The 27,259-nt window shown below is 41.2% G+C and overlaps 1 protein-coding gene across 1 annotated transcript in view; it reads left to right on the forward strand.

Moving 5' to 3' along the window:
• The window catches only part of ANKRD31 (ankyrin repeat domain 31), a 109,978-nt gene that overhangs the window by 58,971 nt on the left and 23,748 nt on the right, over nt 1-27,259 (forward strand). Inside the window, exons 17-24 of the mRNA XM_038403607.2 lie at nt 116-258; nt 4,094-4,253; nt 4,760-4,872; nt 6,048-6,135; nt 11,052-11,148; nt 15,731-16,769; nt 21,475-21,615; nt 24,052-24,148. Of these exons, the coding sequence (XP_038259535.1) occupies nt 116-258; nt 4,094-4,253; nt 4,760-4,872; nt 6,048-6,135; nt 11,052-11,148; nt 15,731-16,769; nt 21,475-21,615; nt 24,052-24,148 (1,878 nt within the window). The remainder of the gene's footprint in view (nt 1-115; nt 259-4,093; nt 4,254-4,759; nt 4,873-6,047; nt 6,136-11,051; nt 11,149-15,730; nt 16,770-21,474; nt 21,616-24,051; nt 24,149-27,259) is intronic.

A 27,259-nucleotide genomic window follows, 5' to 3' on the forward strand; every position in this document is an offset into this window, starting at 1 on the left:
ACAAAGAAGTGTGACAGTTACCAGATTGAATACAAAAAATGTGTATAATTGTCTGTGATCTGTGTGGGTTTTAGACATCAGAATCAGAATCTAAATTTTGATCTGGTTTTACTAGGCTGGACAGCAATTCATGAAGCTTCCAACAGGGGATTTACTGAGGTGATCTTAGAGTTACTAAAAGCTGGTGCTGATGTTAATAGCAAAAGCCTGGATGGAACTTTACCAATACATGATGCAGTTTCTGGCAATTATTTCAAGGTACAATTCTACTCACATTACCATGCCTGGGCCTGATTTTCAATTATGGGCATACAAATACCACAATTGTGCATGCAAATGAAAATGATGGTTTAAATAACTGAATCCAATATTATTAATAGAATACATATGTAGATTTGCATTAAAAATAAATAAACCTAATTTTTTAACCTGTCAAAATTGAAGTCTGCCTGACTAATCTAATTGCCTTCTATGATGAGAAAACTGGCTCTGTGGATGAGGGGAAAGCAGTGGACGTGTTATTCCTTGACTTTAGCGAAGCTTTTGATACGGTCTTCCACAGTATTTTTGCCATCAAGTTAGAGACGTATGGGCTGGATGAATGGACTATGAGGTGGATAGAAAGCTGGCTAGATCGTCGGGCTCAAAGGGTAGTGATCAATGGCTTCATATGTAGTTGGCAGCCGGTATCAAGCAGAGTGCCCCAAGGGTCGGTCCTGGGCCGGTTTTGTTCAATATCTTCATTAATGATCTGGAGGATGGCGTGGATTGCACCCTCCGCAAGTTTGCAGATGACATTAAACTGTGAGGAGTGGTAGATGCGCTGGAGGGTAGGGATACGATACAGAGGGCCCTAGACAAATTAGAGGATTGGGCCAAAAGAAATCTGATGAAGTTCAACAAGGACAATTGCAGTCCTGCATTTAGGATGGAAGAATCCCATGCACTGCTATGGACTAGGGACCAAGTGGCCAGGCAGCAGTTCTGCAGAAAAGGACCTGGGGTTACAGTGGATGAGAAACTGGATATGAGTCAACAGTGTGCCCTTGTTGCCAAGAAGGCTAATGGCATTTTGGGTTGTATAAGTAGGAGCATTGCCAGCAGATTGAGGGACATGATCATTCCCCTCTATTCAGCATTGGTGAGCCTCATCTGGAGTTCTGTGTCCAGTTTTGGGCCCCACAATACAAAAAGGATGTGGAAAAATTGGAACGAGTCCAGCGGAGGGCAACAAAAATGATTAGGGGGCTGGAGCACATGACTTATGAGGAGAGGCTGAGGGAACTGGGATTGTTTAGTCTGCAGAAGAGAAGAATGAGGGGGGATTTGATAGCTGCTTTCAACTACCTGAAAGGGGGTTCCAAAGAGGATGGATCTAGACTGTTCTCAGTGATATCAGATGATAGAACAAGAAGTAATGGTCTCAAGTTGCAGTGGGGGAGGTTTAGGTTGAATATTAGGAAAAACTTTTTCACTAGGAGGATGGTGAAGCACGGGAATGGGTTACATAGGGAGGTGGTGGAATCTCCTTCCTTAGAGGTCAGGCTTGACAAAACCCTGGCTGGGATGATTTAGTTGGGGATTAGGTCCTGCTTTGAGCAGAGAGTTGGATTAGGTGACCTCCTGAGGTCCCTTCCAACCCTGATATTCTATGATTCTATGAAGTCCAGCATTGTGTCTCTTCTGCAATAAACAATGACAATATGAACATTTAAATCAGAGCATGTAGCTGTATTTCTTCTGCTACTTTATGTACTGTTGATGTTAACTGTAAGAACCAAATTCTGCTTTGGGATGTGCATGTACAACTCTCATTGAAATATTGGGAATTAAACATATATATCAGAGGACAAAATTTTGTCGTAAGAAGATACAGAACTCTGTAGGCCTGAAATTCAGGTCTTTGCCAGTAAGTAAAGAAATAATTGATTTCTAAATAGTGCGGGTCACATATTTAAAGGAATTCATGTGCCTAACTTCACTGATTTCAAGGGGAGGTAAGTGCCTAAATACCTTTAAATTCCTTTCAAAATCAGATTGTGGGCCTGATTTTGCTCTCACAATGGGGTAAGTGAGGAGTAGCTCCACTGAAGTTAATGAGGTTATATCAGGTTAAAACAGATGTAAGTGAACAAAGAGTCAAACCCAGTGTTTTTAAAATGCATTCATTTTTAATTCTGACATCTCCATTTTTTTGTGTTAATGATTTTGGATCATAAACAGTTTGTTAAAAAGCGTTTCAATTAATCTTTGAAGAAATATGTCTTAATTGCAGTTTTGATGTAAGAATGAATGTGAGATTGTGCCATCTTCTCCTCAATGTTAAGAGAAAGTTGAAAACATGTTAGGAATACTTACCAGCTGGAAGGGAGAGAGATGCATCAAGCTGAAGCCACCTTCCAGTTAGCCAATTGCCCTGGTCTACACTACAGAATTACTTCGGTATAACTGTGTCGCTCAGGGGTGTGAATAATCAACACCCATGACTGACGTAGTTATACTAACCTAAACGCTAACGTAGACATGGAGATGAAGTTATTAAGCTGATAGGAGAGCTCTCTCCTGTTGGTTTAAAGTGTCTTCACCAGAAGCGCTAAGTGGCGCAGCTGCACCGATGCAAGTTTCTAGTGTAGACCTGCCCTTAATGGTAGCAGCTGGTTGTACTTGCAAAATGTAAAGCACCAGCTATCAGAAAAGAATGCTGAGAGATGTTCCCATAAAAAGGAGACCCTACCTTGAGAAGTTTAGCTAATGGCCAGGTAGTTGTGTCTTGCTGCTGTATTTCATTAGATTCTGTTTCTTGACACCCTCACATTTCAGCAAATAAATGTACTAACAAGATAGTAAAAGAAAACTGTTATTACAAATAAACAAAGTACCTTATTTTTTCTTCCTAAATGAAAAGCTGTGGGAGGACGAGAAATACTCAGAACTTTCCAGCAATTTTACAGGTCCAGAGTTTCTAAGGTAGCATGCAATCAGGAAGGAAGAGAGAGGATCAGAGGTTTGCTTGCCAGGAGAGCAACTCATAGATGACTTGATCCTTTAGGGGGAATCTGAGGTATCTGAGAAGGACCAGAGCATCTGCACTGTGGTACATGCCTTCTGCAGTTTCCCTGGGGCATTCCATCCCCCATAGCAGCATATTTCCCTTTTAACGCTCACTTTACCTCCATTTGAGATAGTTTGAAGGCCCAAAATAGTAGTCTGTTTAAATTAGTGCTGATAGTATTAATCTAAATGAGAATATTCCTGTATATTTGCCATGGAAGGGTGCCATATAGAGGACACTTGAAAGTCCATGCTGTTTTGCATAGGGACTTCCATTAAGTTAAAGCTGGGTAGATGATGCCAGATTGGCTCAAACATACAGACCCTTCCTCCAATTAGTCAAAAGAGCAGGTTTTCCATCTCTTTCATCTTCTCTGTGACAGAAAATAAAAATGAAGGAGATGATTTCACGGGCATGAATGGTGGAGCAGGAAGATTCAGGCAGGGAAATAAGAGTAGTAAATCTGAAATTTTTTAGCAGGTAAGGCTTATGTGTGCAAACACAAACAGCTTAGCTTTAAATACTTAAATAGTCCCATTAACTTCAATGGGACTAGTCATGTGTTTAAAATTAGGCATGTGAATAAGTGTTTGTACAATTGGGGCCAAAGTCACCATCACATACCACTGAGAAACAAAAGTCCACTTATTTTCTGTATCTTGTTTATATTTATCCCAAATGATTATTTGACATTTACCAGATTCTGTTAATTTGGAACTGATTTATGATGCTCTGTAGCAACATGGGAATGTGTTGCATATAGTAATACTATGAAGATGACAAACTAAACAAGCAATTATGGATTGGTCATATATGTAATAAACAAATTAAAAGTATAAGACATAGAACTAAGTAAATAAATGCCAAAGATACTTGCAAGCTAGATTGCTGTATCTCTCCCTCTCCGTTCATATGTTTCTTTGTCTTGCTAAAGTGTCTACTCATCAGAACAGGAACTGAGTCATCTTATTTGTCTGCACAGCATTTAGCACATTTTAGGGACTACTCTGATGATAATAATCATTAAGAACTGTATTGTAGGCAGTCAATATTCTACTACATCATGGAGCAAATCCTAATGAGAAGGACAAGTATGGGAAAAATGCTTTGGATGAAGCATGCGATGATAAAATGAAGGAATTGCTTAAGTCTTATGGTGCTACTGATAGTGAAGTTGCTTATGAAACAACGGAGGTTACTGGTATGTTAGTTATTTCATAATGTTAATCACAGATTTACATCCTTGTCTCAAACATGCTGCAAGTTTTCTTTATTGTTTTCATGTCAGGGACAGGCATTTTCTAGTGGTGGTATATCCTTGATGGTTATTTATCTATATCATTAAGACAGTAGAATGTATGGCACAAATTCTTTCCTGGTTAAGTCAGTGGAGTTATAAAAAGGATGTATTTGGTCCCTTAAATTGTGTTGGTTTTCCGTATTTCCCTCACATAAACCTTGTCGTTTTTGCATTCAGTATTGGAATAATGTTTTAGTGGGTCTTAGACATAAGTACAGTCTCCAGAACAGTATTGGGCTAATTTGATTTGATCTCATCTGCATATACAATTTTTTATTTATATCATGGTCTGCTTTTTACTCTTAGTAATTTGTATAATTGGCATCTATTCTATTATATTGGTTTTATACATATATTTCCATCATTATTTTAAAATTATATTTGTTTTCTTAATTGTGGGGGGAAAGATATAGGTCCTTCTAGGTCAAGAAGACCAACACATACTTGTTATGATTACTGTAAAAAGGCTGATGTTCCATTGGTTTTGCATCATGATATGACCAGAGAAAAATGTGGCACAGTAAGTATAGATGTTGAGTTTTTTAAATATTGCTTTACAGTGCAGTACATGTCTATTCTGTACATTGTCATCCATTGATTGAATAATGTAATTACACCATGTGGTTAGATAAAGTAATAATCCCTGAAGTGGATGCTGAGAGCAGCAGCATGTTATGAAGCTAAGCATGAAGAAAGTAAAGATAAATTCAGTTTGTGCAATCTATCTCCATCTGTTTCTGTTCATGATTAATATGCATCTATACTTCCTGTACAATTAGCATGCTACATTCATATTCATATTGTTCATATGGATGGAAAATGCCAGGATCCATGAAGTCTCTCACCAGCATTTCCAAAGTGGCTCTTTTGAGAAGCAATGATTTGGCAATCAAGTTAATTGGAGAGAGATGAAAGGTTATTTTGGTTTAAAACAAAGCTGGAATATTTGAACATAGGCCCTGCGAAAGTAAAACTCTCATTGATACATATGAGTCTGTGGCACCTAAAATCGCAGCACTAGAGGTGATGGAAATGCCTTTTTTAAACTATCTATACTTAGAGCCCCATGCATTCCATTGCTGAAAACACCCATATTGTGCTGCAGAAACAAAACGTTCATTAAAAAAAAGTTCTATCCCATATGGTTGCACAGGAAACCTTGAAAACATTAACGAAATGTAAACTGATGCAGTGATCTGTGCCAAATCTGAAAAAAAGCCTGAAAAATGGTTCTAAATATCAACATTAATTATTCCACTGCTGATCATTTTAACAGAAGCTCTCAGCTAATGTGCATATCTCAACTGCCTCCCACTTTTCTACAAGTGCCAGAAACCCCAGCTGTCCCTTTCCCGGCTGTCAAAATCTTCAGCTTTGCCCTTCTTCGATGCAGTTAGGCTTGTCAATACAAAAATCTTTGGCATAACAAAAGTGTAAAATGTGGGGAAAGATCAGATAGAGTGAATTTAATATCAAAATAAACCGCATGGGCTGCTGTACTAGTTTCATACTGATTCATTTTCATATTTAATTATAAACCTATGTTTTCTTTATTTAAATGAATCAACCATGCCAGTATACTGTGGAAGTCAGGAATATTGCCACAAAATTTAGGTTCAGTTTGCTTAGGTTCAGTATACAAAACCTTGTCTATACCTCTGTAACAATAAAGTTAACAATGTTTGTATTTGATAGTATGAGTCCATCATTGCCACATTACAAGATATAGAAAAGAAGCAGGAAAAACTGTCGCTGTTTGAAGTAAGAAACCCAAAAGATGAAGGTAGATGTAAATTCAAGTTCAATTTTCATTATTGCTCTAATGTATGCAATCCTTACTCTAGTATATTGCAAAGTAATATACTGTCATACATTCTTCTGGAAAATACAATTTGAGAGAATGGTTCTAGGATAGTACTTAATTCAAGACTTTTAAAGTAGGGGGTCTCAACTTTTGGTATACATACCTTTCAGAGTACTTTCAGTCATATCTGCATTATACCAGATGATAAAAAGTGAAACAAGCTATTTGGAGATATGGAAATATTACCTTTTCAGTTTGAACAAATCAGGCTAGCCATAAAAAACATGAATATCTGAATAAGAACAACCAGCAAGCAATAGTCACACAGTGCTCAGTAACTCAAGTCCAATATTATTGACAAGGATCTCTTATTCAAGATTGGATATGGTTGTTTTGGAGCCTCTCCATAGGCAAGAAGAACTATGCACGTATATGCACAAATGAATGCAGCATTTCATTCCCGTGCAATTATAGTTGTAGGGACCAAAACATTTTATGGCAAAAAATAAAAAATGTGTTAGGGGAAATGATGGGGCAGATTCATAAGTGATGGCACTTGGAAGTGTAAATTACCTTTGCCCTCTTGTGCCCAGGACTGATTAATTTCAAAAGAGGATATCTGATGGTGCAGACCTCCAGACAGGCTCCTGTGTGATTGAAGCAGAGATCCACCCAGTTTCATAAAACAGAAATAAGGAGTATCAGACTTTCTCTGGCTAAGGTCACAAGAGAAATGGATATGATGGTCTTTATTTAAGTCCCTTGTGACAAAACCACCTAATAATTTGGCACCTTTTAACATAAACTGTAGTAGTTGCTTAGGAAGAATCACAAGAATGATCAACAGTATAAAGGTGCATTGGGATTACTATGAAGATAAATTAGCAACACAGTTACATGCAGTATACCCAGCTCTTAGAAGTACTGTGATCTGTCACTTTAATAAACACAATATGTTCACATTTCCCTTATTTTGATAAATAAATATATGCAATACTCAGTAAAATGATAAAATCAGCTTTCTGAATACGTTCTGTGAGTTTTGGGTTGTTTTTTTCATTCTGCAATGTTCCATTTTCAGGAGTAATGGTTGATAGAAACAAAATTGTGTATTTCCTGTTTACTAATGGGTTTGATGATATTTGGTGAACATATCATGCCACTGGCATCCCAGGGACATGTTGGTGTGACACTTCTCAGGGGTCCCTAGGGTTGTAAAGTATTTTGCTACCACCTGACCTTAGCAGGAGCAAGCCTTGTCTGTGCCTGCCATGGGTCAACTCCATGGCTATGGGCAATAAAAGCACTCCCGTCCAGGTCTCTTCAGAACATTCTTTCTTTACTGGTTAGCGAAAGGCATATTCTAACTGCCTAGTCCAGTGGGTGTCCCCCTGGAGTGTCCAGCTGCTGATCATTGGACTCCTACAGAATTACCAGACCTGCTGTTCCCAAAGGAAAAGTACACTGCACCTTACCAGTTTTACACCATAGTACATAGCTCCACTTAACACACTGCCCTTAGATTTGTCTATAGTGAAAGTAAGTATACGCTTATTTAACAAAGAACAGAAATTCAAATGATAGCAAGCAGAAATATTGGAATAAAGGATTACATATAAAATCATAACACACGTACCAGAGCCTAAACTTAATTTACAAGTAATTTACTTAATTTACTACTTTGTCTAATTAAGTTTAGCTCACTCCAAAGTCTCTCCAGTGTTTTCAGCCAAGCTTGGCTGTAATATTTTTCATGAAGCAAACATATGGTCATCTTACTTCCTAGATTAAAGACCTTTGGCATCTCCTTGCATTCTCCTGATACATCAGTCTAATTCTTTCATCTTAGTCATAAACCAGACACCCTCCTGCTGTGTGTTCCTTTCTGTAGATTTTGTGATCACTTTTCGACTTCGTAATGTTGATTAGCTGGTGATTCTATATGCAAATAGACTTCTGTTGTAAGATACACAATGGTCAGCCAGGGAGATAAATGTCTCTTATTCCTTGTCTGAACAGAACCTGTTTATCACCTTCTGGTGACCTGTCTTACATACCTCAAGAACAACGAGCAGTTCAGTGGCACCTTAAAGACTAACAGGTTTATTTGGGCATAAGCTTTTGAGGGTAAAAAACCCACTTCTTCAGATGCATGGAGTGAAAATTGCAGATACAGGCATAAGCATACTGACACATGACAAGAAGGGAATTGCCTTACAAGTGAAGAACCAGTGCTGACAGGGCAATTCAGTCAGGGTGGAGGTGGTCCATTCCCATAATTGATGAGGAAGTGTCAATACTAAGAGAGGGAAAATTGCTTTTGTAGTGAACCAGCCACTCCTAGTCCCTATTGAAGCTCAAATTAATGTGTTAAATTTGCAAATGAATTGTAGCTCTGCAGTTTCTCTTTGAAGTCTGTTTTTGAAGTTTTTTTGTTGAAGTATGGCTACTTTTATAGAATGTCCAGGGAGATTGAAGTGTTCTCCTACTGGCTTTTATATGTTACCATTCCTGATGTCTGATTTGTGTCCATTTATTCTTTTACGTAGAGACTGTCTGGTTTGGCCAATGTACATGGCAGAGGGGCATTGCTGGCACATGATGGCATATATAACATTAGTAGATGTGCAGGTGAATGAGCCCCTGATGGTGTGGCTCATGTGGTTGGGTCCTCTGATGGTGTCAGTAGAGTAGATATGAGGCAAAGTAGGCAATGGGGTTTGTTACAGGGATTGGTTCCTGGGTTAGTGTTTCTGTGGTGTGGTGTGTAGTTGCTGGTAAGTATTTGCTTCAGGTTGGGGGGCTGTCTGTAAGCGAGGACTGGCTTGCCTCCCAAGGTCTGTGAGAGTGAGGGATCATTTTCCAGGATAGGTTGTAGATCGTTATTGATGCGCTGGAGAGGTTTTAGCTGGGGGCTGTACGTGATGGCCAGTGGTATTCTGTTATTTTCCTTGTTGGGCCTGTCCTGAAGTAGGTGACTTCTGGGTACGCATCTCGCTCTGTCATTCTGTTTCCTCACTTCTCCAGGTGGGTATTGTAGTTTTAAGAATGATTGATAAAGATCTTGTAGGTGTTTGTCTCTGTCTGAGGTATTGGAGCAAATTTGATTGTATCTTAGGGCTTGACTGTATACAGTGGATCATGTGATATGTCCTGGATGGAAGCTGGAGGCATGTAGGTAAGTATAGCAGTCAGTAGGTTTCTGGTAGTGTTTATGTGACCATCACTTACTTGCACTGTAGTATCCAGGAAGTGGAACTCTTTTGTGGAATGGTCCAGGCTGAGGTTGATGGTGGGGTGGAAATGGTTGAAATCCTGGTGGAATTCTTCAAGGGCCTCCTTCCTGTGGGTCCATATGATGAAGATGTCATCAATGTAGCGCAAGTAGAGGAGGGGCACTAGGGGACGAGAGCTGAGGAAGTGTTTTTTTAAGTCAGCCATAAAAATGTTGGCATACTGTGGGACCATGCAGGTACCTATAGCAGTGCCGCTGACTTGAAGGTATAAGTTGTCCCCAAATCTGAAATGGTTGTGGGTGAGGACAAAGTCACAAAGCTCAGCCACCAGGTGTGCCATGGCCTCATCAGGGATACTGTTCCTGATAGCTTATAGTCCGTCCTTGTGTGGAATATTGGTGTAAAGAGCTTCTACATCCATGGTGGCCAGGATGGTGTTTTCAGGATGATCGCTAATGCATTGTAGTTTCCTCAGGAAGTCAGTGGTATCTCCAAGATGGCTAAGAGTGCTGGTAGCATAGGGTCTGAGGAGAGAGTCCAAATAACCAGATAATCCTGTTGTAAGAGTGCCAATGCCTGAGATGATGGGGCATCAAGGGTTTTCAGGCTTATGGATCCTGGGTAGCAGATAGAATACCCCTGGTCGGGGCTCTCGGGATGTGACTGTGTGGATTTGTTCTTGTGCTTTTTCAGGGAGTTTCTTGAGCAAATGGTGTAGTTTCTTTTGGTACCCCTCAGTAGGATCAGAGGATTGTCGCCTACAGAATGTGGTGTTAGAGAGTTGCTTGGCAGCCTCCTGTTCATAATCCGACCTGTTCATTATGACAATAGCACCTCCTTTACCAGTTCCTTTGATTATAATGTCAGAGTTGTTTCTGAGGCTGTGGATGGCATTGCGTTCTGTATGGCTGAGGTTATGGGGCATGCCTATGCACTCTGCCAGTTGGCACCTAGAGGTCCCTGGGTCATACACTGCACTTGTGATGTTGTTAAATCTGTACCAGTTGAGACCTTTCAATTTTCTGTTGTATTATAGGCCAAAGAAATGGGGGCATCTAATAGGACCATTTAAAAATTGTTCCTCCTTGTGTTTCACAGAGGGATATAGCTAGCAAACTTAATCAATTTCTAATGTCTGTGATGTATGTTTTAATACAGTATGTGAAAGTATACATTGATTCAGATGTCATATTTGATTTGAAGAAATAAAATCCAGGCTATTCTCTCATATATAAAATATTCAGTTTATCAAATTCTTGCTTCTATAGTCTTAATGGGCCTGGTCCTTAGCTCGTGTATGTCAGCATAACTCCATTGATTTCAAAGGACCTCAAAAAGATTGAATTGCCCATCAGCCAAAAGACTGCGCTTTAACTTACACAATTCCCTTATTACTGTGTGGGTGTGGCTACTGCATTTCCATACTTCCTAAAATTTGAGCTATTCAAATGTAAGTAGTTAAATATAACTTGACCTGTGGAGAATTTAATCTTGAGTGCTTATAAAGCAATGACTCATAACATAGATGACAGTATCACCTGTTGCCATAACAATATTTTCATTCTCCAGCCTTGTTTTTGCTGCCTCAACAATTGTAATGATTATAATTTCTGCCTCTCATTTTAATAATAATTTTGACTATGTTTAAATGCTGAACAGGACTGTATATTCATGGCCTATCACAGATACAAGACACTTTGAATGAAGTGCTTGCCAAACAAAAAGCAGAAAGGGATGTCCTAGCTAAAAAATACAGGTAAGTGGAATGTAAACCATGGTTTTATTAAAGATTTACTTTTTAAAAGCAACACGGATGGATCTTGTTAGAAGGCCAGCAAGCAGTAACATTAAGGCAAAATTGTGTGGTCCTAACTCAGTCTTTTATCAGCTATAACTCCTATTGGCGTCAGTGAGAGTTTGTGCCTGAGTGAAAATTTCAGGATTTGGCTGACTCAAACGTAAAATATTTGTGTAAACATATAATAAGAGATGTTTCCTGCCCCAAAGAGCAGTCTAAATAAAAAGGAAGATAAGGGTTGAGAGAAAGGGATATGACAGAAGATTAGAAACTGAGGCACAGAGATATTAGATTACTTTCCTATGATCACAGGGAAAATCTGTGGCAGTGTCAGGGATTGTACCCACATCTCCTGAGTCCAATCCAAGCCCTTAACCCCTCTTCATTCCATAGATCATTCGGGCAGCAGGTATCAGAAGCTGGGGGAGGCTGTGCCTCCTCAAACATTCCATCCCACCATCAAACTCAGCCTGGACCAGTCCACACAAGAGATCCACTTCCTGGACACTACGGTGCTAATAAGCAATGGTCACATAAACACCACCCTATATCGGAAACCTACTGACCGCTATTCCTACCTACATGCCTCTAGCTTTCATCCAGATCATACCACTTGATCCATTGTCTACAGCCAAGCTCTACGATATAACTGCATTTGCTCCAACCCATCAGACAGAGACAAACACCTACAAGATCTCTATCATGCATTCCTACAACTACAATACCCACCTGCTGAAGTGAAGAAACAGATTGACAGAGCCAGAAGAGTACCCAGAAGTCACCTACTCCAGGACAGGCCCAACAAAGAAAATAACAGAACGCCACTAGCCATCACCTTCAGCCCCCAACTAAAACCTCTCGAACGCATCATCAAGTATCTACAGCCTATCCTGAAGGACGACCCATCACTCTCACAGATCTTGGGAGACAGGCCAGTCCTTGCTTACAGACAGCCCCCCAATCTGAAGCAAATACTCACTAGCAACCACACACCACACAACAGAACCACTAACCCAGGAACCTATCCTTGCAACAAAGCCCGTTGCCAACTCTGTCCACATATCTATTCAGGGGATACCATCATAGGGCCTAATCACATCAGCCACACTATCAGAGGCTCGTTCACCTGCGCATCTACCAATGTGATATATGCCATCATGTGCCAGCAATGCCCCTCTGCCATGTACATTGGCCAAACTGGACAGTCTCTACATAAAAGAATGAATGGATACAAATCAGACGTCAAGAATTATAACATTCAAAAACCAGTTGGAGAACACTTCAATCTCTCTGGTCACTTGATTACAGACCTAAGAGTGGCTATCCTTCAACAAAAAAGCTTCAGAAACAGACTCCAACGAGAGACTGCTGAATTGGAATTAATTTGCAAACTGGATACAATTAACTTAGGCTTGAATAGAGACTGGGAATGGATGAGTCACTACACAAAGTAAAACTATTTCCCCATGTTATTTCTCCCCCCCCACCCCACCCCCCACTGTTCCTCAGATATTCTTGTTAACTGCTGGAATTAGCCTACCTTGCTTGTCACCATGAAAGGTTTTCCTCCTTTCCCCCCTGCTGCTGGTGATGGCTTATCTTAAGTGATCACTCTCCTTACAGTTTCAGAGTAGCAGCCGTGTTAGTCTGTATTCGCAAAAAGAAAAGGAGTACTTATGGCACCTTAGAGACTAACAAATTTATTTTTTGCGAATACAGACTAACACGGCTGCTACTCTGAAACCTGTCATTATGCAAGGCACTGAATTTAGCCGTATAGAGTGGAAATCTGTCAACTTCATGAAAAAACTCGTACAGATACAGACAGACATCATCTTCCTCTCCAAACACAAGTACTGCTTTTCTTCTTTCTCCTTACAGTGTGTATGATAAACCCATTGTTTCATGTTCTCTGTGTGTGTATATAAATCTCCCCTCTGTTTTTTCCACCAAATGCATCCGATGAAGTGAGCTGTAGCTCACAAAAGCTTATGCTCTAATAAATTTGTTAGTCTCTAAGGTGCCACAAGTACTCCTTTTCTTTTTGCGAATACAGACTAACACGGCTGCAACTCTGAAACCTGTCTATAGCCTGCAGTGTCTTTCTCCAAATAGGGGCCTACAATACCTTTGCCCAAATGGTTTGATAGGAACCACCACCTTTGGTTTCTGATGCATTCCTAAATCTGTGCCTCTGACCTTGCCAAGGAAACCTTGGTAATCAGCCTGCTGACAGGAGGCTGTGTTAGACTGGGCCTCCCCCCTGGCTGGAAGGCCATAGCCCAGTGCTGTCAAACTGAGACACCTTTCTCCAATTTAAGTCAACCATCTTCGATGATCTGCACTGAGCTCGAATGCCTGAGGCCTCTCTGAGGGGACTCAGGCAGGGGCAAGGCATAGTGGCCTCCTATTCAGTGCACTTCTGCCGCCTCCCAGCAGATACATAGTGGAACAAAGCAGCAGTATCAGTTCCAATGGGGCTTGTGGGAAGAAATCAGAGATGAACTGGCCCAGATAGAGATGCCTAAGGGCCCAGATGCCCTGGTGGACCTTATCATCCACATAGATAATTGGCTACAGGAATGAAGGGGGAAGAAAAGAAGTTAGCTGCAGCCGCAACGCCCAGGGACAGTGACATCAGCTTCTGTATCACCTGCTGAACCGTGCAAGCAGGTCTCATCAGCAACTCACATCTGAAGAAAAGAAATGGCACAATCAGTGCCACCTGTGATTCTGCTGTGGTGAGCCTGGCCACATCATCTCGGCCTGCCCATTGCAAACACGAAGAAGCTTGGGGGCACAAGCTAGCCCTGGAATTGTGGAGGAGGAGACTAGCATGGGCCTTGAGAGAAAAGAACTTCCCTATTACCTATTTCTCACTGAGAGGCACCCTGATGACCATCCAGGGGCTTCTCATTTGCAGGTGCCTATCAAGCTGTGCATCCTAAGGGATCCCCGGTGGACTCTCCTCCAACAGGCCTTCATTGATTATGGAGCAGTGGACAATTTCATAGATGCAACTACAGCTTTCAACAAGATACCTCAACATGGACAGACTCTCTTGGAAACTAGACTATAAGTTCCTGGGCCCAAACCCAATGTGAGGCTCTATCTGAGGTTCGATTGGTGGAGTCCCAGAGTAGCTGATTGGTCTACTGGCCCTACTTAAGTCAGCAGCAGGAATAGGGGAATATGTCCAAACAATTGGGCTCCACCCTGGTTTGGACAGTGTGCTTCGTGCTTCTTGCTTCCTCAGCTTGATCTCCTGGCATTCAACCTGGCTTGACTTGTGGTTCCTGACCTCCAGTTTGTCTCCTGCCTCTGACCTCCAGTATCCTGACCTGGCCTGACTCAGGTTCCCAACTCATGGTTCTAACTCCCATTTTTTCCACCTGCTTCTGACCTCCGTATCCCAGTCAGGCTGGCCCTTGACTCCTGATTCATGACTGTGGATTTTGGATCCGACTAATAGGTCTGGCCATCTATGAGCTGGGTATGACACTCATGGAAATCAGTTGAATATAAAGGATATTATCAAGATATTTTTCACAATTTTAAAAATAATTGCTTTGCTTCTACTTAAGTAAGCTTGAAAGAAGTTTGAAGAAGCAGTAGAAGCTTGAAATTGAAATCTCTCTTACTGAAATTTTCATTCATTATGTGAGTGTACATGCACACGTGCATACACACAATTATCACTGCATAGCAGGTCATGAATTCTGGGCTGCTAATGTCAATTTTTGGTTTGGATAAAGAATATGAAAGCATTTGTTTTACAAAATAACATTTATTTGAAGGATTACTCAATGTCAAATCCTGGCAGACTGGTAGACTCTTGCATCTGTGTGGAGCTCCATGAACTTCAGTATGGCTCCACCCAGGCCCATGAGTTTGCTTATGCAGAGCTTATTGCAGAATCACGGCCCAAGTGAGGGCTGCAGAAGGCCTGATTGCAATAAACCAGTGTTGTGAGAGGAAGGGTCCAGAGGAATTCCCAGAAGATTTATATATCCCCTGTGCACTGGCCTTTGGTGATATGAGGGTAGGGAATTGGCCAATGACTGTGTGAATCCAATTTCTCAATTCCACTCCTAGGGATGCATAGTAGGTCAAGAATATTACAGTAGTTACGATTTCAGAGTAGCAGCCGTGTTAGTCTGTATTCGCAAAAAGAAAAGGAGTACTTGTGGCACCTTAGAGACTAACAAATTTATTAGAGCATAAGCTTTCGTGAGCTACAGCTCACTTCATCGGATCACATCCTGCCTTCAGGCTGAGGAGGAAGATTCTGGCCTCTACAAGGTTTCTCTGCACACCGCTTATTATGCGTAAGAATTGGGATTTGAACCATAAACTATACAAACAATAAAAAGGTTGTTCAATTTTTGGGCCTTGGCAGAGTTTTTTAAAAATATTTCTGTTTCTTTAGAAGTTTTATACACACACATGCACGTGCGTGTGCACAGAGAGAGAGAGAGAGAGAGAGTTTGTATTTTGTGTTCTGAATTAATCTTCTGTTTGTTTGTTTTATTTCCGATAGGGCTTCAGTGGAGTCTTTTAAACAAGGAGCATTGAGGGAACAACTAGTTAAACTTGCTTCTAGGCAAAAGAGTCTTTTGGTTGTGGCACAAAAACAGAAAGAACTAGGCCAGAAAATAAAAAACTATAGGAAAACAAAGCAAGTGTATTCTAGATGTTCAAAGAAACAAATCCCAAACTCAATTATTTCTCATGAAAAGGACAACAGAGATGATCTGACTGTTGATAAAATAGTGCATCCTGATGTAGTTAGAGTAAGTATAGATGCTGGTGCCAAATTGACTAATGGAAACCTGGTGGAAACACTTCTCCCTGTAGAAGGTAAATGTTCAGATCAAGAGTACGGCCAACATCCAAACGGCTGCTTAGATGAGACAGGAGCAAATGAAGAGGCAAGTACAAGCAAAGAAGTTTCTTCCCATACTTTGACATATGCAAACAAGGTTAGAGAATATACCTGTGATAAAACATCAAAATCCACAGATATTATAGAAATGGTAAATTTGCCGTCAGAACCTGTTATTTGCATTACTCCAACAAAGTGCTCACAGCAAGAAAAAAATTATTATATAGCGATTGCAGTACAAGGAAGCAAGTCTCCAAATCCCAGTCCAGTAACCAGCATGTTAAATATTTCAGAAGCCAAAAGCTTTGTTATCAGTAATAATATCCATCAGCCAATCGCTGAATGTCAACAGGTTCTCACTGGTAAGACTCTGCAAAGATGTGGACATAGGAATAAAGCTTCCCAGAAGCAACCAATAGTGGTGTCAGAATCTGCAGAAATCTCTCCTACTACTCTTCAACAAAATATCTTTGAAAATAATAGAACCTCATGTAATGCTACGGGTCTGGTCTCATATGTACCTTATCCGGTAAACGTCAGTCAAAATTCTTCTTCACAGTACTCTGATAATCAGGATAGTGAACAACAGCAATTGAACCGTAGAGGAAACAGAAGGAAAAAAAATCAACTGAAAGATCTGCTTGAATTAGGAAAAATTAAGCCAGGAGAAAATGTTCTAGAATTCAGACTGCAGGTAATTGGTTTACCACCAAAATAATGTAAATATTAGAAAATAATGAAAAGAAATAAACCACATAATGTGGGAAATCATAGTATCATAGGACTGGAAGGACCCTCTAGAGGTCATTTAGTCCAGTCCTCTGCACTCAAGGAGGACTAAATATTATCTAGGTGTTTGTCTAACCTGCTCTTAAAAATCTCCAATGATGAAGATTCTGCAACCTCCCTAGGCAATTTATTCCAGTGCTTAACTACCCTGACAGGAAGTTTTTCCTAATGTTGAAACTGTCCTTGCTGCAATTTAAGCCCATTTCTTCTTGTCCTACCTCAGAGGTTAACAAGAACAGTTTAGCTCCTTTTATGTTCTTGAAAACTGTTATGTCTCCCCTCAGTCTTCTCTTCTCTAGACTAAACACACCCATTTTTTCATTCTTCCCCCATAAGTCGTGTTTTCTAGACCTTTAATAATTTTTGATTAAATATTGAACATTATACTGTACCAAAGCAGTTTGAGTATTAAGTTAATCTGTAAATATCAAAATAAACTCCTGTCTGAACAGTCAACTCTAGTGGCCCACCCCTACCCACTCTACTGGTGAACTTATTCCTCACTGACCTTTGCTTGGAAACCTGAGCTTGTTGGAAGAAGGCTAAGTAGAGTCCTGTTTATTCACTCCACAACTGTATATTTTAAAGTTACAAGGTTTTTTTTTTAAATCCTTGTAACCTGTCAGACAAAAGACTATTTAAAACATGCAGAATTAAAAAAATTGGGACTCCCTTAAGAGACAAAAAGAAAAGGAAGACTTGGGGCACCTTAGAGACTAACAAATTTATTTGAGCATAAGCTTTCGTGAGGTACAGCTCACTTCATCGGATGCATGTAGCTCACGAAAGCTTATGCTCAAATAAATTTGTTAGTCTCTAAGGTTCCAGAAGTACTCCTTTTCTTTTTACGGATACAGACTAACACGGCTACTACTCTGAAACCTTAAGAAACAGTTGCCAGTTTTCAGTGCTGATCTGTGGTGTATATGGTCATCATCAGCAGGTATTTGAAATGGAACAGGAGGGATAGTTTGGACTCCTCAAACCTGTAGAGTTTAAAACCTCTCTTTATCAGAGTAATTATACAATATTCAAGCTTTGTTGGTAGTTTCTGTTATGAGAAGAAATTGATGGTAGTCAGGTTTATCTTTAATGCAGCCCAGATTGCCCTGGATACAATAGGAATCGAACAACAGAAGACAGTTTTACCTTATTTTTGTTTTGTTTATGGTTCAGTTCCAAGCCTCTTTCCAGCCAGCACTCTACCCTAAACCACTTTTTTTTTAGTTTTTTCTCATGACCACACTACAAGTGGGACTTCCTTGCTCTCTTCCGTGTGTACTTCTGTGGTGTTTTTGCTGCTGCTTCTGTAGACACAGCTGCAATGAACGGCTTGTCTACACCACACAGCTTTTAGCGACAAGGCTGCGTTGACATTTCCAGCCCCGCAAATGGCGTTAGCTTTGTCGGAAGGAGAGCTAACCAACACTGCCACTTGTGTCGGCAAAACTTTTGTCTTTCTCAGGGGGGCTTTTTTAAGTACCGTGAAAGACAAAAGTTTTGTCGACAACTTCCCAGTGTAGACAAGACCGAAGTCAGTCTGCCACCCCCATATTTGTTATCAGACCACCCTTGGACTGCGTGGCCCTGCCATGCCCAGGCTAGTATGTGATCTGTTCATTGGATGGTGTTTTCCATTCAGCTATCAATAAACAAAAGGGCCGTTAATTGCTCCCTCATTTAGCGTGATTGGAAGGCAGTTATCACACCTAACAGTGTCAGCAAGGTGGTGTGATTGCCCAAATTCCAACGTAACAGTTTTTTAATTTAGAAATGGGTTCAAATGTTTCCTTAATCTCTTTATTCAGTATCTTCAGCACATAATACTGTATTTTTATTCTCTATTTACAGATCAGCTTTTAAAACATTTTTCTACCAAGAGTCTTATACGAAAGCATTTCAGTGGGTGAAATACTTTCTGCCAAACCATGTAGCAAATAGCAGCATTCAGAATACTGTATATTTAACAGCTTTTGGTTGCAATTTCTGTTATCTGTTTAACATTTACTGTCATTGCTAGTAGCAAAATAGAATGGTTGGCTGGTCCTTTATTCTGCATAATTTTGGTTTTTAAAGTTCAGAGGTGGCTTTAAGGTTTTTTTATGACTAAATGTGATACTTAGGAGGACATTCTCAAGTCCTTTAGGCCAAAAATATAACACCATGGGCTTGTCTTCACTACTATATTAAATAAGCATTGCTGCATCGATGCAGCAGCACCGATGTAGCACATCTGGTGAAGATGCATTATGTCGATGGGAGAGTGCTCTCCTGTCAACATAATTACTCCGCTACAATGAGAAGTGGAAGCTGTGTCAATGGGAGAGCGCCTCTCCTGCCGACATAGCATATTGCAGACACTGCTTTAAGTCGATGTAAGTTACGTCGCTCACCAAGGTGTTTTTTTCAGACCCCTGAGCAATGTAACTTAAATCGACTTAAGTGGTAGTGAAGACAAGCCCTTAGGAATTGATTCCACTATTAAACAAACATGTTTGAAACAGCTGAAGTGTTTGAAAAATAAGTTATTTCACTTGTTTCTATGCTAGCTGATGGTACAAGAGACAGAGTACTGTGCACCCTATATCTAAGAACAAGATCAAGCCCCTGCCTTCAAATATCCCCCCCTCCCCCGCCTACAAACGTAGAGCAGGATTTACAAGGTAGTTGCTTCAAAAGTGACTACCAGTTCATTTCCAGTTCAAAGTGCTGATCAAGCAGCTGAAGTATGTAACTGTCTATGTAGAGAGGGACACAAGCGTGGACGGTGCGTGACTTCTCCATTTGGAGAAGCTGGGCACACCCAGACCGAGGCCCTGCTTCAAGGCCTGCCCGCCATGAAGACCCACCTATACTCCACCCCCAACCCCACATGGCCCCCTCCCACTCCTGCCCCTATGTCCAAGGTCCCCCCGCACGCTGTTTCACACTCTTCTCCAGCCCCCACACTGGCCTGCCGCTCACTGCTTGCCTCCTCCCCCACCTCCCGCCTCCAGCCAGCCAGCCAATCACCACTACCATGCGCCTCTTCACCTCCTCCCCTGGTCCCATGTGGGTGGAGCACGGATGGGAAGAGATGGAGTGAGGGTGAGACCTCAGGGAAGAGGATGAATGGGAGTGGGGCCTGGGGGTGAAGCATGGGCAGGGCCATGGCCAAGGTGCCCTTTCGGTGGCAGCGCACCAAAGGTGGCAGTCTGGCTGTATGGTGAGGCTTAGCCTCCCTTGGCCTCTTACACCCGCCGCCTATGGACCGAAGCATGGGAAGGGTTCTTTGTCTGCACCTGTGGCCCATTGATTCTCTTCCATGGAAGAGCCTCTCTTGATGGAAGAGCCATTTTATGCATCTTCATGCTACATGACATGAAGGCCTCTTAAGTTGGACACAGACCTCCTCTATACTCGGTCACATGTCAACCATCAGTATATGCAATCATTTCCTTTATGGACGGGGTTTGTAATATTGCTTCAGAACATGTGATGACCCAGCTTAAAGGATGAAGAACTCAGTCTGCCTATTGCAGTGTCTCAAGACCCTTCTAGTTATTATCTCCAATATTGACCCTAGCCTTTAATACTTGCAACTTGAGGAAGAGAATGTAACTATTTTGGGTGTAGAAGAGCTGTATTTCTGCACCACAATGAGAATAGCACTCACTCATCCTATGGGATGCGGTGGATACCATAGAAATTAGTGCTTAGGTCTGTTGTTTTGTGCAGAGGAAAAGCACAACAAAGCTTCCTCCTTTGTGATTATGGAAAACCACATGGTAACAAAGGATGCAATGAGTTTGTGGTACTTACTTAGGGTTTACCTTGGGTTCACAGGGTGCAGTTTTGAACACTATTCTAACCAGAGATGGGCCCAAGCTCTAGAGTTGAGATCTGAAGTCAGGTTTCCTCAAGGTGCTTGGATTTAGTGTGTTTGAATTCAGACACTCTATAGACATAGATCCAAGTCACAAATTTTGGGGAGGTTGCCTTTGGGGGGAGAGGAGATGTTATGTTGTCAGGCCCATCTCTTGTTCTAACAGTTTGACCTCATACACACCAGTCAGCCTAACCTTGTTAGAGCACAGTTTAGTTTAAATCTGGCTTAAATATGTTATCTGAATTTAAGCCCTGTGTAGATACCATACTGTCAATAAGCAGTATAAGCCACACTGCATGTTAACTACACTGGAAATAAATAAGCAAAGTTACTTATGTCCATAGATGTTTGCAGGATCATACTCTTATATTATTAAAGCACCTATCCTTATAATCTCTCCTAATTAACAGTGCATAGTCTGAAGACCATCAAACTCTCTCTCTCTCTCTTTTTAATTATCAAGCTTAATATTTGTGCAGATAGTGATTTGGATGTGTTTGTATTATATTTTTAAGTTGCTCATACAATGAAATTTATCTCAGTTTACAACTGAAATATTTATTTCAGTTTATGATCGTGGCATGAGTTTCTGGGAAAAAACCCTAGGATAAAGAAAAGATGCAAAATAGCTAGCTGCAACTTTTCAGTTCATATGAACTTTTAGAATTTTGCTTAAATTGTAAGGATATTAATTTTGATTTGTCAATTGAATTGTAATTTTTTTCTTAATTTTCATTTTTAGGACTTCAGCCATAAAGTGACTCTTTTGGGAGATGGTAAAATTAGAACGAGTGACAACAGAACTTATGGGAATCCAGTTCAGTGGGTTAAGGCACTATTGGGAAATCACATTTCTGTGAGCTGGAAGTATGTGTGGAATAAGGTAGGCTCACTGTTATTTCTAAAAAATCTCTTAAAAGCTATTGTATTCTTTTGTAGAAAGATACCCATGTCACTTTTAGATACATGCTACTAGCTTTGTGATCAGGTGGCTAGTGTGAAATTCTAAGTCATAAAGCACCAGACATCTGAGAAGTCCCCCAAGATTTGCGAGCACTTTTGCAACATTTATCCGAGCTCATACGGACACTTGAACAACTCTGTCCATCTTTTAATCCCCTGCCTCCTTTTAAAAATTGAACTTTGTTTCATCAAGATGCCACTCTCTACAAAGTAGACGTTGCAATTTTTCTCAACACCCTTGGATAGTAGATTCACTGCACAGCTGCAACGCTGTGAATGAGAGGCTAATGCTGCTTGCTTGAGCAGCACACCCAAGCTCTTGGCCCTGTGGCCTGCTTCTACGTGGACGTTGTATCCAGTTGCATAAATAAGACTTTGAGCATCATCTAACCTGTGATCTCTGGTGACTTTAACGAATTTTTGTAGTGTTTAGCCTTTGGCTGCTGTCAGTGCATTCACATTTCAGGCCTATTTGATCTCCTTAAAGGTACTAAGATTTTTTTTAAATTGGGTTTGTGCCTTTATTTCTTTAAGATAAAGGAGGCGCGAAGAAGATGTTTTTACCTTATATATGTGCAGTCTGTTACTCTCTGTTTTTTCTGGAGGGTGACTCAGAACATGTCTATAGTGAGCTCTAACTCCTTTATTAAAAGGGGTAAGGATAATGTTTAGTTAAACGGATGTTAACAAATGTAATTTTAGCGCTCTCATGGCCAGGTGGAGTTGCTCTGCCGGCAGCTCTGGCCAAGAGAAGGCGTGCACAGGAATGCCGCAGGGAAAGTCCCTTCCACCCCAAGAGCATCTGTTCCAAACCCCCAGGAGTGAACACAGACACACACCAGAAGAGAACAATGAATATAGGAAAGAGAAATATTTACTTGCAGAGGGATGAGAGGAGAAAAACAACAGGGGGAAATATAAGGGGTGCAGTAAAACAGGGTTGCATTCAACACAAGGCCTGACAGGCCCAGCTGTACCATAGTCTGAAAGGGCACGCACCAAGCAATGTGTCTGCACACAGAGTTCAGGAGTCCTGGGGAAAGTTCCAATTCAGTGGTGAGTCTTGGGTGCTCCTGGACAGTTGTCTTTGGTGCCAGTAAACTTTCCCCAACAAACCCCTCCAGTGCCCTCTTCTGTCGCTCTCTGCAAAGCCACACAGAGTGACAACCTTCCCACTTAACTAGCTAACAGCTTCCCTCGTTATTCCCAATGCAAAGTCACAAGCGCCAGTACTCACAGCCCCATACAGCTCTGGGCAGCAATGATACTGGGTCCAGTTCCGGTTTATCCTTCTTGGGCGATTCCTCGCTGGCACAGGGGGTGTCCCCAGTCAGCCTCTCTATCCATAGGTGCCAACTCCATGGGTGCTCCAAGCTCCCCCATGCCCAGTGCCTCCTGTCCGTGGTGGCTCCGCTGGTCAACTCCTCCCCCTCCCTCCCAGCACTTCCCACCTGTCACAATCAGCTGTTCTGCGGCATGCACAAGGTGCTGGGAGGGAGGGGGGAGGAGTGGGGACGGAGCACGCTCGGGGGAGTGGACGGAAAGAGGCAGAGAGAGGGCAGAGAGGGGGTGGGAAGATGCAGGGTAGGGGTGGAGGCTTGGAGGAGGGTTAGAGTAGGGGCGGGGCCTAGGGCTGAGCACCTCCCAGGACAATTGGAAGCTGGCGCCTGTGTCTCTGTCCGTCCCAGGCTTTGGGCAGGTTCTTGGCTCCTTCTCTCTGTGAGGGCCTGCTTGTTGCAGCCCTTCTGTCTTGAGCTCCAGACACACACATCCTGTTGACGTCTCCTCTCTCACTCTCTCTCAGCAGTTGCCTTGTTTACCATTTGTACTTCCTTTTGTGGTAGATTTAGTGCATTTTGTATCAATGCTTGCTCCTTCAGCATTGACTCTTTAACTTTCCCACACTAATGTATTTTTCCTGTGACTATTTTAGAGCCTAGGGAGTAGTGCTAAGGAAGAGCAAAAGAAAAGTACTTGGATCCTGAGGAAACTGGTAACTCCTCAGAAGCCAAGTAGATACAATCTTTTCCCAGTCACAAAATGATTTTATGTAAGATTTTAACTCGTCTCCCAGGCTAGTAGGATCTCAATGGATCTAATGTTCAAAATTAGACATCTTCAAGGGCAGATGCAAAAATTTCCTTTCATGTAACATATCTAATTTTTGCATGCATTATCTATACAAATTGTGTATTCAAAATATGTACTTGCAGTAAGTAACAGCATTTACCAAATTAGACCTATAATTGCATACACCTAATTTTGAAAGAAACCTGATATTTTTTACTCTTATTATCATAGAAAACACAACGTAAATAAAATAAGCAGTAACTTATATAGATTTGTTTATATACAGGTCACATACCTTGGAACAGAGCTGTCAAAAATTCTTGTTGAAGAAGCATGTATTCCCAATGAACCAGAATTACCAGTACAACAAAAACAGCCTTCTGGTATGTACAGCCTAAAACCTAATTTCCACTTTGGCTGGAAGTAGCAGAAAATGGTTTCTGAAGTGCTCAGGCTCCCACAGTTCACTCACTCCTTACTGATTTGGTTCAGGAATAACCCTCATTACATACCTTAGACTTGAAAAAATTCTTTCAAAAATTGATCTGTATAGTAAAAGAAATATTCCCTTCCCTCATTACACAGTGCAGTGTGCTGGAGGAGTAATTTTGAATGCCTTGGGTGCCAAATAATTTTATTAAAAAAACATTTAAAATATAGACAAATAAAAGTCGTACTCATCATTGTAGTTGTTTATTGTGCTAGGTATGCAAACCATGCTTTTCAAACAGAAGAAATAAACTGCTTGATTGGAGACCCCGAGAAATACTCAAAAGAAAAAATATTATTAACCTGAGTGTTTTTCTCTCTAACAATATACAAGACAAACAATAACACAAAGTACGGTATATTAGTTCAAACATCCACAAAGGGACTTAGGCATAGCGACACTAAGCATTGCCACACCTAACTTTTAGGCACCTAGAAAATCACAGGAACAGCATTGTGATCCACAAAGCCTAAGTAAGCACCTAGGCTCCCAGTATATTTAATGGGGGGAGATATGTGCCTTACAATTCATTCCACAAAAGCCAGTATGCTAGGCGGGAGCTGCATAAGGTGGTCAGTGAGAGATGCCAATCAGAGGGGTGTATCCTAAGCTCTGCCCCTCTCACAGAGATAAGCGACTAAGTCCAGGCTGCAGGGAGATGTCTACCTTTGCTAGTGATCTACAAACTAGGGGAAGATAGGCGCTCCTTCTCATAAATTGCATGCTGAGCCTGATCTAGTAGATATGCTCAGAGAGCATCTAACTCCACACAAAACAGCTGGAGGAGGAGGAGAAATACCTCCATTATGACCATTAGCGCAGTAGGATGCTCACCTAAGATATGGGAGATCACCAGTTTGTCCCCACTCTACCTGACGAGAAAGGATTTGAACAGTGTTCTACCACCAATAACCACTGGGCTAAAGATTATAAGGCAAGTCCTCCTCCTCCTCCAGCAGATTTGTGCGGCATTAGGAACACACTCTTTTTTTCTAGTGAAAACACGGCCTTACACATTACCTTTGACTTTGCCATAGCTGGGGATCAGGTTCAAAATTTTTATCTCACTGTTAGTTCAGCCATGTGGTGAACTGTTGACTTCAGTGGATTGCATGGATGTAAGTGAGAGCAGAATTTTCTCCCTTTACATGTAATACTGTGTTTTTCTGTTTTCCTTGAACCAAATCATGGAGTCCTTATGTAGCTTATACTTGTCTCTTTTTCTGACAAAATTTACATAGTGATCAATGGAATTTTACCAAAGAAAGATTGTAAAAATTAATGTCCAGTCCTGCAATTGACCCAGCTGCTGTTAATGTGACTGTATGGGGGAACAGAGATTTCCCCACGCACTACAAGTTACAGGATCTCACACTAAATTGAGGATTTTAGGATTTGTTCCTGTGTTAAAATGTAAACCATAATGACTTCAGCGGGTCTCTGTGTAGGTTAGGCTTTGGTAACTTTGTAAACTACAGGATTGAGACTTTGCTGACCTGCAACTCCAAACACCCTACCCCAATGGCAGTGACTTTTTCAACCCACCAGGAAATAATTTTCTATTTTAAAATGCATCTCCAAAGCAAAATACATTCAGTTTGTTTGAATACATTTGTTTAGTTCTCTAATCTCATCTCTGTAATTATAGTCACTATACTCATAATTATACCCACTTAGCTCACTAAGAGAACCCAATTAAATCAAAGATCTTAACTCAGTCCTCAAGATGAATCATTCTTTCATAGGACCTGTATGCACTAAATAATGTATCAGTTTGTGGAAAAAATTTGTCTTAATCTTTTTCGCTACCAGAGATGAATTTTTGTAACATTGGACCCAGGCAGTCACACATGGTGCCACCTCAATCATGGTACTTACCCCCACCTTTCAGCACACCAGGGTCTGTGAAGCAGACAGCATGCAGCAAAAAAATTCCACCATTCCACAAATGGAAGAAACAGGAACACTGCCATCCCTTGAAGTAGAAGCTGTGGAAGGACAAACCTGTGTCCAGAGTATTAAGAAGTAAGACTTTTTATTTAGCACTGGCTAGGAAGCCTCATGAAAAGGAGAAGGAGAACTGATAAGGTAGAAGAGAAAGAGGGAAGAAGGGAATTGGCTCATCAACTGTCCTATAGCATTTTTATCTGATGAGCTCTGTCCATCACTCTTGCCTGTCATAGTTTGAGAACCACTGGCTCGAAACCTCAGAGAACACTTTCACTTTTGTCATCCTGGGGCGAGACCCAAAGAAACAAATTTGCCTCTACTATTCCATAGCTTGCTATCTGCAGCTGTTGAAACCACTACTGTGCATCAGATGGTGCCATTACCTTTCAAATCCCTGATCACTGTTGTGTATCTTTATTGAGAGAAATTAATTAGTTTCTCCATAAAAACATAGGCAAATATGAGGAAATTAAAGTGGCTTGCAAGAAGGATTTTAGGGAAGATTACTTATGTTAATAATATTCTTGGCTGCAGCCCATTCTTCTCCATTCTGTAGTAATAACCGAGAGCAGCATTATTATTATTAATTCTCCTTCAAGTGCTTGCTCATGTACATTCCACATTAGGTGTGTGTGCTCACCACATGCACTGGTGCCGGAAGTTTTTCCTTCAGCAGTATCCACAGAGGACTGGCTCTGGCGCCCTTTGGCGTGGCGCCCACATGGCATGATATAAAGGGCACTGCCGGTTCCCCCCACCGTCAGTTCTTTCTTGCTGCCAGTGACGGTGCTGGAACGTCTGCTGCTTCAGCTAGCATTGATTCCTTCCCTGTTCTTGCTAACTTTGAAATCCTGTAAAATAGTTATACGTAGTTAGTAGTTTTCTTAGTTACCCTTAGTAGTAGTTCTCCACCTGTCATGGAAGGTCGCGTTCCTGGTGGCGGTGATGTCGGCAAGATCGGTCTCTGAAATTAAAGCCTTGAACTCAGAACGTCCGTACATGGTCGTCTACAAAGATAAGATTGAGTTGCGGCCGCAGCCTGCCTTCCTGCCAA

Source organism: Dermochelys coriacea, chromosome 5, assembly GCF_009764565.3.
Source record: "Dermochelys coriacea isolate rDerCor1 chromosome 5, rDerCor1.pri.v4, whole genome shotgun sequence".
NCBI lineage: Eukaryota > Metazoa > Chordata > Testudines > Dermochelyidae > Dermochelys > Dermochelys coriacea.